Genomic DNA, 11,782 nt, shown 5'->3' on the forward strand with positions numbered 1-11,782 from the left:
ACTAGTACTCAAGTATTATTGATAATTTCATTTTACTAAAATTTAGACTAATTGAATGAGCTTCCCCGGTGCCTCAGTAGTAAAGAATCCAACCGCAAAGCAGGAGATGCAGGAATGTGTGTTTGATCCCTCTGTTGTGAAGATCCCTTGGAAGACAAAATACCTACCCACTCCAGTATTCGTGTCTAGAGAATCCCCTGGACAGAGGAGCCTGGTGGGCTACAGTCCATGGGGTCACAAAGAGTCGGACATGTCTGACTGACTGAGCATGCACGTGCACACACACACACGAGGCAGGGTACGTCTGATTCCATGAATTCTAGGTACCCACTAACTCTGTTATCTTACTGTTTATCCAGAGGAGTAGAGGAAACCAGGGCTTTCACCAGACTCTGAAAGCGGTTTGCCTGAAAAATGGCATCTATGCCTCCAGGACTCTTGCGAGAATTGATCTGAATGAAGCCATCACACAGCCCATCTACGAACAGATTGATCCCATTTTTGGGCGCATTTTTAGGTAAAGGAATCCATTTGGCTCCTCTCTGAACAAACATCCTAAGAATGCCTGGGCCAGAGTCTCATCTTCAAGAATTTGTTCTTGGGATCTGGAAGGGTCCAGAGTAGCTTGCAACTTGAGGAGGAAAACTCAGTCTTTGGCAAAACACAAAAGCCTTCTTGGTTGGGTTTACTTAAAATTTTCCGGTGGTGACCCGGAGTGCAGCTGGAGACACTACTTTGAGACTAATGTTATAATTCCTGTTATTTTTCAAATATCTCCTACAGGCAGCAGGGGATCCATTTTCTTATGGACCTGGGCCCAGGATAGGGTATTTTGGTTGGAGAGTGTGGACTTAAGGAAACACACAGTCTTCATAAATTTCCCTGAGTGAGAAAAGGAAAAATGGCTCAGGATGACTTGCTTGTTCTTTGACACATGGCATGGGGTTTGGGGCCTGAGCCTTCACAGCGCCTGCTCCTTCCCTTCTTCCTTGGCCTCCAAAACCTCCTTCCACAGAAACAGAGTCTTCTATTCCTCACCTGTCTTCAGTCTCCATCCTTCACCTGGCCCGCCACCTATTTGAACCATTCAACTTTTGCTCAATGCTCCCTGCCCCCCAACCTTCCTTTAAATTTGTTTTTCATGATGCCATTCCACCTATGCCCACTCATCCTGTTTACATGTCTGTAGGGTAAACTCCAAATTCCTTGGAATAGACTTCAAGACATTCCACCTGCCTCCAATTGGCCTTTCCCACCCCTCCTTGCCACCCCCGCCCCCCGCCATTTTACCAATCTGAGGGCAGCAGAGAGTAACTGAGACATGCCAGGAACTATGCTAAGCACTTTGCATGCATCATGTTATCATATCCTCCCAAGAACCCTCTGAAGTGGCTCTGGTCTTTTTGCAAGTGAACACACTGCCATTGGGAGGAATCACACAGCTTTCCCCGGCCCCTTGACACACAGGTAGAGATCTAGGACTTCAAGCCTCTGCCCTCTTCTCTGCTCACCTGCTCACCTCATACCCCTGGGATGTCCTGAAACTTAGTTCACTATGTCGTCCCTGGGGAGAATGCTGCCTCCTCCTTTTCACCTCCCTAAACCTTACACAGGCTTCCTGGTGGTTCAGTGGTAAAGAATCTGCAGAATCGCCTGCAATGCAGGAGACATTGGGCTCAATCCTTGGTCAGGAAGATCCCATGGAGGAAATGGCAACCCACTCCACTATTTTTGCCTGGAGAATTCCATGGACAGAGGAGCCTGGCAGGCTTCAGTCCATGGTGTGACTAAGAGTCAGACATGACTCAGTGACTAAACAACAGCAAACCGTGCCCATCTTTTAAGGTGTAGTTCATCCCACCCTTTCAAGTGGGAACATTTGAGTAGCAGAAGGACTCTGAGTTTTGAGGTCAAACAGATCAGTGTCTAAGGCCTGACCCTGCTACTCACTAGCCATGTGACTTTGAACACATTCTAGCAACCATTTCCAAACTTCAATTTCCTCATCCATAAAATGGGTGTCATTGCACTGACTTCATAGGTTTTATATCAAGGGCCTAGCACAGCACAGTGCTTGGAACATTATAGAAATTTTATAACTAATGATCTCATCCCCCTTCTCTTAAAAATGAGTAAAAGAATACCAGCTAGTTGATTCTTTGTTTTAATCCCACAATAGCTGCTGCTATCTCTTAACATTTTACTTTGCTTTCCTCAGTAGGTCTGGGAAGCCCACTGATGGTTCAGCTCTGATCCCCCACATAGATGCTTTTAAGCTCTCTCTGCAGGAGAAGATGACTGAAATTGGGATAAGAAATGGCTGGAAATATGACAGCTATAAAAAGACTTTCCTGATCCAGGAGGTAAGATCCTTATAAAGTGAAGAGGGCGATGAGTTTAGGTAGTGGTTTTCTTCCCAGCAGGATTTTGGAGGGCCTGTTTTTCCTACTTGTTCCCTTGGAGTGTCTAGGCTCTGGGTAGGCCTAATAACAGATGCCATGAGATCCAGAACATAGCAGGATGGAGGAGAGAGAAGTGATCCTGGAGGCAGTAAGCTTTGTTCCCCTGAAAAGCAGCCAATCATAAGTGCTGAGATTGTCATACAGACTCAGTTCCCAGGAAGTATCTTCGAAGAGTCTTTAGCTATATAAACATTTGAATCCACTTTTAACAGACTCACTGACTTCATTTTTGCCAATATCATGAAATACCATCCACGGCAGTGAAGTTTAAAGAAATGTCATTTTTTTGCAGATTACTTTTTAGTTTTGAATCCTCAAGACTCTTATGTGGGACTCATTTTCTTAGTCTGGGCTGTCTTAGTCTATTTGGGCTGCTATAACAAAATACCATAGACTGGGAAGCTTACAAACAACAGACATTTCTCAGTATTCTGGAGGCCAGAAGTACAGGATCAAGGTGCAGGCAGATTTGGTGTCTGCTTGGGCCCACTTGCTGGTTTAGGGGTGGCTGTCTTTTTGCTGTGTGCTTACGTGGCAGAAGGGCACAGAAGCCCTCTAGGGTCTCTTCTATAAAGGGCATCATCCCAACTGAGAGGGCTCCATCTTGAGTCCTAAAAGCCTCCCAAAGGCCCTACCTCCTAAAGCCATCACACCGCATTTGTGCTCAATCAGTTGTGTCTGACTCTTTGCAACCCATGGACTCTAGACCGCTAGGCCCCTCTGTCCATGGGATTCCCCAGGCAAGAATACTGGAGTGGGTTGTCATTTCCTTCTCCAGGGGATCTTTCCGACCCAGGGACTGAACCAGGTCTCTTCTACTGCAGGCGGATTCTTTACCATCTGAGCCATCACATTGGGGTTTAAGATTTCAGTGTAAGAATTTTGGAAGACCTGACTATGCACAGGCCCACAGCACAGGCCCAGCCCAAATTACACAAGAATCACCTGTGCCCCCTTACCCTTCCCACAGATGCCCCATCCCATAACCATGCGTGCCCCTGAGTCCAACTCTGCAAATACTTACTGAGTTGTCTGAGGCACCAGACACTACAGGAAGCGTTTTGGGATGTAAAGATGCTTAAGACAAAGTTTTGGAACTTCCCTGGTAGTCCAGTGGTTAAGACTCAGTGCTCCCAATGCAGGTGGCCTAGGTTCCATCCATGGTTGGGGAACTAAGAGCTCATATGCTACAAAGCATGGCCAAAAAAAAAAAAAAAAGACAAGACAAGGTTCCTGCCTGTGAGGGAGGAGCTCACAGCCTGGTAGCGGAGGAGATGGGAACAGCCAACAGGAACCCGGGCAGGGGAAATGGTACAGCCCTCGGAAACCCCTGCCTTGCTTCTGTCAAGGGACTGTCACAAATGGCCTTTTGTTGATGTGGATTCTCAGATAAGTGCCATCCTGGGAGGCCTGGAGGAACACATCCTCAGAAAGAAGAGGAAGATCTATGAGTCTCTCACCACGTCTGTTCAGAACGACCTGAAGCCCTGTTATGAAGGTGGGGGCCCCAAGGGCAATGTTTCTGCCTCCTCCGGGGTCTGCCAGCTCCTTTAGCGTCCTGTCTGCTGTTCCCTCCTTAAAGCATTTGTCCTTCTATGTCCTAAGCCCCCATAACACTCTTGGTCTGCAAGTTAAAACCCAACAATTGCAAACGGGTGGGGAGAGGTCAGTCATGAACCGCTTTTATCTGTTTCCACTTCTTTCCATCCACCCTTCATCTAGACATCTTGCTTCTCTCTGCGTTGCATCACAGCTAATTAAACTATAAAAGCCATTTATTGAATTCTTGTTCTTATTTTAAGTATCTGTAAACTCACTTGTCAACTTTTTCTTGGCTTGTTGGTCCCATTGATTTTGTTCTGGGGTGGGAGGTGGAGTTTGGAATTTCGTAACCTTCTGCTTACTCCTTAGGTTTTCTACATGAAAATGATCAAATATTGATTTTTTTGTATTATGTTATTCCATTTCCACAGTGTATAAAATGGTGCTACATATGTGACTATATATATACAAATACGTATGGTTATGTAGCTGTGTATACGTGTGCTCAGTCGTGTCTGAGTCTTTGTGACCCTATGGATTATAGTCCACCAGGCTCCTCTGTCCATGGAGTTTCTCAGGCAAGAAGACTGGAGTGGGTTGCTGTTTCCTACTCCTGGGGATCTTCCTCACCCAGGGACTGAACCCATGTCTCTTGACTCTCCTGCATTGCAGGCAGATTTTTTAACCACTGTGCCACCTGGGAAGCCCCAGGTGTGTCTATATGTGTGTCTGTATGTATATGCATATGTGTATGTATGTATAGTTGGTTTGCTTGTCTTTATTTCTGATGCTAAGGATATCTAAGCAAGTCCTTGTTGAGGTGTTACTGTGGCTGTCATTTTTGCCAGAGGCCGCACAGATCACAGGCAAAAAAGCATGTGAAAGAATGAAAGATGTCCTCAGAAGAGGGGTGGACCGGCAGGTGGCTGAGGGCATGTTCGAACGGGCGCAAGAAAGGATGCAGCACCAGTTCCAGCAGCTGAAGGTATTCGACTTATGCAGTTTGCATTCCGGTCCCAGAGGACTCCTTGGGGAGCACGGGAAGGAGGGGCAGAGATGGAGGAATTAGTAGTTGTTTGAGCCCAGATAGAGCCAAATGCCTTCTGCAAAGTGGGCTCGACTGACGCCCATGATGCCGGGGTAGGGGCCAGCCTCCACCCTGCTTCCACTTCTACCGCCATCACGTGCTGGCTCGCGCTTGTCTCAGTCTGTGACTTCAGAAACTCAGTGCCTCCAGCTCTCTCCTGCATCTTTCTCTTTCCTGAGTCATCACTAAGATCACTGTGATATCTCGAGGGGACCCTAAGCACTTCACAAATATGAGCTTATTGAATCCCCAACAAGTCGGTGAGATAAGGTGCTACAGTCGTTCCCACTTTACAGATGAGAAAACTGAGGCAGACAGAGGCGTATCAACAGGTCACAGAGCTAGCAAGTTACAAGTGTGGGAATTTGGGACCAGGTAACCTAGCTCTGCTGCTGCTACTGCTTAGTTGCTTCAGTTGTGTCCAACTCTGTGCAACCCCATAGACGGCAGCCCACGAGGCTCCCCCGTCCCTGGGATTCTCCAGGCAAGAACACTGGAGTGGGTTGCCATTTCCTTCTGCAATGCATGAAAGTGAAAAGTGAAAGTGAAGTCGCTCAGTCGTGTTGGACTCTTATCGACCCCGTGGACTGCAGCCCACCAGGATCCTCCATCCATGGGATTTTCCAGGCAAGAGTACTGGAGTGGGGTGCCATTGCCTTCTCTGAACCTGGCTCTAGAAATAGTATTATCTCAAGACATACTTTTAAAAAAAATATTTATTTGACTGCACCCAGTCTTAGTTGCAAGATTTAGTTCCGTGACCAGGTATCAAACCCAGGCCTCCTGCACTGGGAGCATGGAGTCTTAGCCACTGGACCACCAGGGAAGTCCCCAGATCTTTTTTTAATGAGGGAAAATGTCTTGTCTACATAAAATACCTATAGATAAATGCCAGCCAACTCTTATAGATCTGCTCATTACAGTACCTGGCATAGATTTTGGTGAGATTCTGTCCCCTCTCAGAAGACAGTTCCTGACAGTTTCCTCGAAACCAAGTGCTCTGTCAAGTACACCCGGACATCCAGCCCCAGTCCTGGGTCTGTTAGTTTGTCAGCCTCCTCTGCAAGTAATATAAATTCTTTGCTTTAGTCCAAGCTACTGCTAGCCCCTCCCTGGCCAATAGCATTTCCAAATTCATCAGCCTCAGTCCAGGCTTAGCTGACCTCTCCCAGCCTCCCAAGGACCCAGCTCCTTGCTATTTCCGTCCACCTCTGGACCAACCTGCTTCCTGAAACATCTCCAACCTCTTATGCACAATCTCCTCTCCTCCCATCACCGCAGTTTTGGAAAATCCCTTTCTCCACGACACGAAGCATGTTATTTCTCTTGGATCGGGCTAAGAGGTATCTCATTTACCAGTAGCAGTGTAGTTTCCATCATCTCACATATTACCGCTGCCTACAAATACCTGCAGAAAATCTGCCAAATTCTATAGCTGCCTATCCCCACTGAGTACATAAAAACTGGCCTTTTGGCCTTTCAGGTGCCTAAGAAAACAATTGCACTGAAAAAGGATGAGCACATTGATCATGTACAAATGTATCTTAAATGACAGACATGCAAGAAGGTGCCACTGGGCGAGACCACAGAGGGTTCCCGTTCTCCGATCTCACAGACAGTGAAGCTAAGGGCCAAAGTCACCAGCACAAGGTTCACAGATGCAGCTGAGACTAGAACTTTGGTCCAATGCATTGGTGAAAAGATCATGTCCTGGAGCCAGGAGGCGAAGGTTCAGAACTAGGCTCTGTCAGCATAGTGGAGAGTCGAGTGTTTTTCAGCAAGAGATGGTTGGAAGAAGGAAATGGTTTTTGCTGATAAAAGGACTGAGAGTAGCAAGGAGACAAATCTCAGGCAGTTGGAAAGTTATGTATTAATGGTTTGTTATGAAAAGCAGGAGGTCGACAAACATTTAGGCAGTGACTAAACTCACGGTGGGACAAGAGGATGATGATCAGTGCTTTGCCTCTTTTTCTGCTTGTGTGGCATCTGTTCTCCTCCCCCCAACCCCCACCTCCACTATGCCTCCCTGCATCCTCATTACTCCTGATTTGGCTCTTCAGCATCAGAGTACAATCACCGAGTCTAGGAAAGGAGCTATGAAGGCAGGTGGGACCCCTCAGAAATGTTGTCCTGATGACTCTAGTCACCCAGGGTATCCTCAGGGGGTCCACCCTTGGACTTGACTTTGGTTTCAGCAACCCTGGTCCCTACACTCTCTGGTTGGGGAATGGGGTGGGGTCCCTTTCATAAGATTCCTTCCCCTTGAGACTGCACCATCGTAACAGAATGACTGTCCTTTGTCATGTAGAATGGAATCACGGAGAAGGTGAAGGGCAGCATCGCTACCATGCTGACCCTGGCTTCGTCCCCAGGGGATGGGCTCTACAAGGAACTTGCAGGTAAATACATACAACCTTTGTGTACTTGGGAGCAAGACAAACGGCCTCAGGGTTCTGGTCTCCCTTCTTGGTCACAGTCTTGGCTCCCATCACTGGCCAGCTCAAGGTAGGGAGTCTGAGTCATGCTATGGGGCATAGAGGTGCAAAGGGGATTGAAGAGGCTTTTGGATCAATGCCAGAGCCAACCCCAAGGTCAGCCTGAACTGTCCCTTCACAGGGACTGTGTGTGTCAGGATTCTCCAGAGAAACAGGACAACAGGATGTGTATGTCTCCCACACACACAAACACACATAAGGAGATTCATTTTAAGGAACTGGCTCATGCAACTAGGAAAGGTTCATGAGTCCATGTGATAAGGGAGGCCAGCAGGCTGGAGACTCAGGAAAGACTTGCAGTTCAAGTCCAAGAGCAGTCTTTCAGAGAACCAGGAAGAGCCATTGCTGCAGATGAAGTCTAAAAGCAGTCTTCAGGAGAATTCCCTCTTGCTCAGGAAAGACCCGCCTTTTGTTCTAGGCAGACTTTCAGCTGATTAAATGAGGCCCACCTACATTGCAGAGGAGAATCTGCCTTACTCAGAGGCCACTGATTTAAATGTAAATCTCATCCAAAAATACACTCACAAAAACATCCAGAATAGTGTGTGACCAACTATCTGGGCACCGTAACTCAGACAGGTGGAGACATAAAATTAACCATCACAAGGATATCATCTAGTAGCAGACCATAGGCTAAAAACCCAAGATGCCAAAATGGAGCAAATGCACTAGAATTTAGAATGGGGACAGCTGGGAGGAGAGGGAGTGGAGTAGGAGAGAGATGCTGGACAAGACTGGGGGAGGTCTGGCATGGGGTGTGCTTTGTATCTCCTTCCACTGAGCACTTGCGAAGCCTTGGTCAAGACCCACTGATTTCCCAGACTCATTCTATGGGTAGGTTTGTGTTTATTTTGAAGGTGCCCACTATGATCAGATAAGCCTTAAGAGCAACAATGCCTGGTTTGATCAAGTTGTTCATAAAATACACTGATTGGACCATCTAATCTCTAAGCTCCATTCCTGAGCTCATATTCTGGGACAGCTGACCCAAGTCAGAACAGGATTCTCAAGGAATCTGTTTCCTGGGGACATTTCTGAAAAGGACACTAACTCCTGATACTCTTCTGTAGATGTCAAAAGTGAATACAAGGAGATGGAGAAGCTGCACAGAAGCCTGAGAGAGGTTGCTGAGAATGCAGTGCTGCGGAGGGGCATGCAAAACTTCCTTCTGAGAATGTCCCCCAGCAAAGCTGGCCCCCCAAAAACATAAGATTTAATTCTTGGGGCTTAGCCCCAAGGGGATGGAATACCAGCCTAGAGACAATCAGATTTACTTGTGTTGGTTAAAAGCTAATAAAGAACATCACCCAACTTTGGGAACTTTATAGGCAATAGAAAATCCGTATATGGTTACTTTTGGCATAAAGTCGAGTACAGAACACATCATTTCATTTTTATTCTATTGCCAATGAAACCCTCAGGAAGTTCTAAAGTTTTAGGGATGAGAAACTTGTGCCTCACCGAAGAAAAATACCTAAAGAGTGAAAAACTTATTTGTGGAGTCTAAAATATGACACAGATGCACTTATTTACAAAACAGAAGGAGACTCACAGACATCAAAACCAACTTACGGTTACCAAAGAGGAAGTGGGGTAAAGAGGGCGAAATTAGGGGTCTGAGATTAGCAGATACAAAATACTACATGTAAAACAGATAAACAACAAAGTCCTACTGTATGGCACAGGGTATCCTGTAGTAAACCATTATGTTAAAGAAGATGAAAAAGAATATATACATATATACACACATATGTGTGTGCATATATATTATATACATGTATGTATACATATATATGTATACAATATATGTGTGTGTGTATATATGTACATATATATATATATCTGATTCACCTTGCTGTACTACAGAAACTATCACAACACTGTGAATCATTGTTATTATAATCACTTCAATTATAATAATTTTAAAAAAGACTCTCTAGTTTGGTTCTTGGTCTGACCCATGGACTCCATCACAAGTTCTAAGTCATAGCCGATCCATCTGCCCAGGAAATGGGACACTGGCTAGAATTAAGCAGAATGCTACCATCAGAAACATCACGACTGGGGTTCAGGGTAGCCCTTGATTCTGGAGGAGACAAGAGGAAAAGGTATGTTGCTCAGAAGACTGGGAGGTGGGCAGGGAAAAGAATAGTTTTCGAAAACACAGCTTTAAATGCTGCACAGTATTCTGATGTATAGATGTGTTTTGCTGTTGTGTAGTCACTAAGTCATGTCCAAATCTTTGTGACCCCGTGGACTGCAGCCCACCAGGCTCCTCTGGCCATGGGAATTCTCCAGGCAAGAATGCTGGAGTGGGTTGCCATTTCCTTCTCCAGGGGATCTTGCCAACGCAGGGATTAAACTCATGTATCCTGTGTCTCCTGCACTGGCAGGCAGATTCTTTACCTGGGAAGCCCATACTACCATTTATCTTACCATTATTCTATTGCTGGACGTTTAGATGGTGCTGTTTTTCTCCACTGTAGATAATATTATAGAGAATGCTCTTATACAGCTATCTCTGTCTCTCTCTCTGATTTTTTTAAAGAGATAGACAACCTTATAGGTGATTTCAAATACAATTTTAAAAATTAGAATTCCTGTGTACACACAGTATTCTAAAAATCAGAATGAAAGGAGAGTATTCCAACTTATTTATGAAGAAAATTGTAACCATGATACTTAGAACAGTGATTATAAGAAAGAAAAACTAGTAAGAATTTTGAATTATGTCTCAGTTCAGTTGCTTAGTTGTGTCTGACTCTTTGCGACCCCATGGACTGCAGCATGGCAGGCTTCCCTCTCCTTCACCAACTCCTGGAGCTTGCTCAGACTCATGTCCATCGAGTCACTGATGCCATCCAACCATCTCATCCTCTGTCGTCCCCTCTTTTCCTGCCCTTAGTCTTTCCCAGCATCAGGGTCTTTTCCTATGAGTCAGTTCTTCGCGTCACGTAGCCAAAATATCACAGCTTCAGCTTCAGCATCAGTCCTTCCAATTGAATATTCAGGACTAATTTCCTTTAGGATTGACTGGTTTGATCTCCTTGCAGTCCAAGGGACTCTCAAGAGTCTTCTCCAACACCAAAGTTCAAAAGCATCGATTCTTTGGTGCTCAGCTTTCTTTATAGTTCAACTCTCAAATCCATATTATGTCTGCTGCTGCTGCTAAGTCGCTTCAGTCATGTCCGACTCTTCGCGACCCCATAGACGGCAGCCCACCAGGCTCCTCCATCCCTGGGATTCTCCAGGCAAGAACATTGGAGTGGGTTGCCACTGCCTTCTCCAATGCATGAAAGTGAAAAGTGAAAGTGAAGTCGCTCAGTTATGTCTGACTCTTTGCGACCCCATGGACTACAGCCTACTAGGCTTCTCCGCCCATGGGATTTTCCAGGCAAGAGTACTGGAGTGGGGTGCCATATTATGTCTAGGTATCCAATTATGCTTGCTGCTGCTGCTGCTAAGTCGCTTCATTCGTGTCCGACTCTGTGTGACCCCATAGACGGCAGCCCACTAGGCTCCCCCGTCCCTGGGATTCTTCAGGCAAGAACACTGGAGTGGGTTGCCATTTCCTTCTCCAATGTATGAAAGTAAAAAGTGAAAGTGAAGTCGCTCAGTCATGTCTGACTCTTAGCAACCCCATGGACTGCAGCCTACCAGGCTCCTCCATCCATGGGATTTTCCAGGCAAGAGTACTGGAGTGGGGTGCCATTGCCTTCTCCGCCAATTATGCTTAGATATCCAAAATTTAAGCAACCCCAAATAAAAAATATATGTGTTTTCTACTGTGTAACTGATAAGTTATAGAATTGAGGAGTCCCAATTCCAAAATTCCTCTACCTCTGATTTTTATCTTTAGGATAAATTTTTTAAGAATTCCATTATAGGATCTGAGTAAAAGAGCACTTTAAAGTCTCAACTGTTCCAGAAAACCTGTCTGCTTACTAGCAGGAATGAGATTTCCTGTGTTACCATTTTTTAATACCATTTAAAAAAAATAAAAAATGGATATTATTGTTTTGTTCAGTAGGTTCACGGGATCAAATTTTTAATATTACCATCTTGTATTGTATGGGTTGTTACTGATACTGAAACCCTTTTTTGTGTTTATTGAAGTTTCTCCCACTTGAATTGTCCTTTCATAATCTTTTCTTTTGGCGTGGCTATCACTTCTTCTCATTTTTCTTTTTACTTTG

At 45.5% G+C, this 11,782-nt stretch overlaps 1 protein-coding gene across 5 annotated transcripts in view; it reads left to right on the top strand.

Annotated features, from left to right (window-relative positions):
• NUGGC (nuclear GTPase, germinal center associated) overlaps positions 1-8,911 on the top strand; it is a 48,656-nt gene extending 39,745 nt beyond the window's left edge. For 4 of the 5 annotated variants that reach the window (XM_019965836.2, XM_019965837.2, XM_070794419.1 and 1 more), the window contains 6 exons: positions 360-517; positions 2,219-2,363; positions 3,852-3,960; positions 4,853-4,989; positions 7,400-7,490; positions 8,657-8,911. In XM_019965836.2, the coding sequence (XP_019821395.2) occupies positions 360-517; positions 2,219-2,363; positions 3,852-3,960; positions 4,853-4,989; positions 7,400-7,490; positions 8,657-8,796 (780 nt within the window). In that variant the 3' untranslated portion in view covers positions 8,797-8,911. The remainder of the gene's footprint in view (positions 1-359; positions 518-2,218; positions 2,364-3,851; positions 3,961-4,852; positions 4,990-7,399; positions 7,491-8,656) is intronic. The other variant, XM_019965838.2, reaches the window with a different exon arrangement.
• The last annotated feature ends 2,871 nt before the right edge of the window (positions 8,912-11,782 follow it).

This window comes from Bos indicus, chromosome 8, assembly GCF_029378745.1.
Source record: "Bos indicus isolate NIAB-ARS_2022 breed Sahiwal x Tharparkar chromosome 8, NIAB-ARS_B.indTharparkar_mat_pri_1.0, whole genome shotgun sequence".
Classification (NCBI taxonomy): domain Eukaryota; kingdom Metazoa; phylum Chordata; class Mammalia; order Artiodactyla; family Bovidae; genus Bos; species Bos indicus.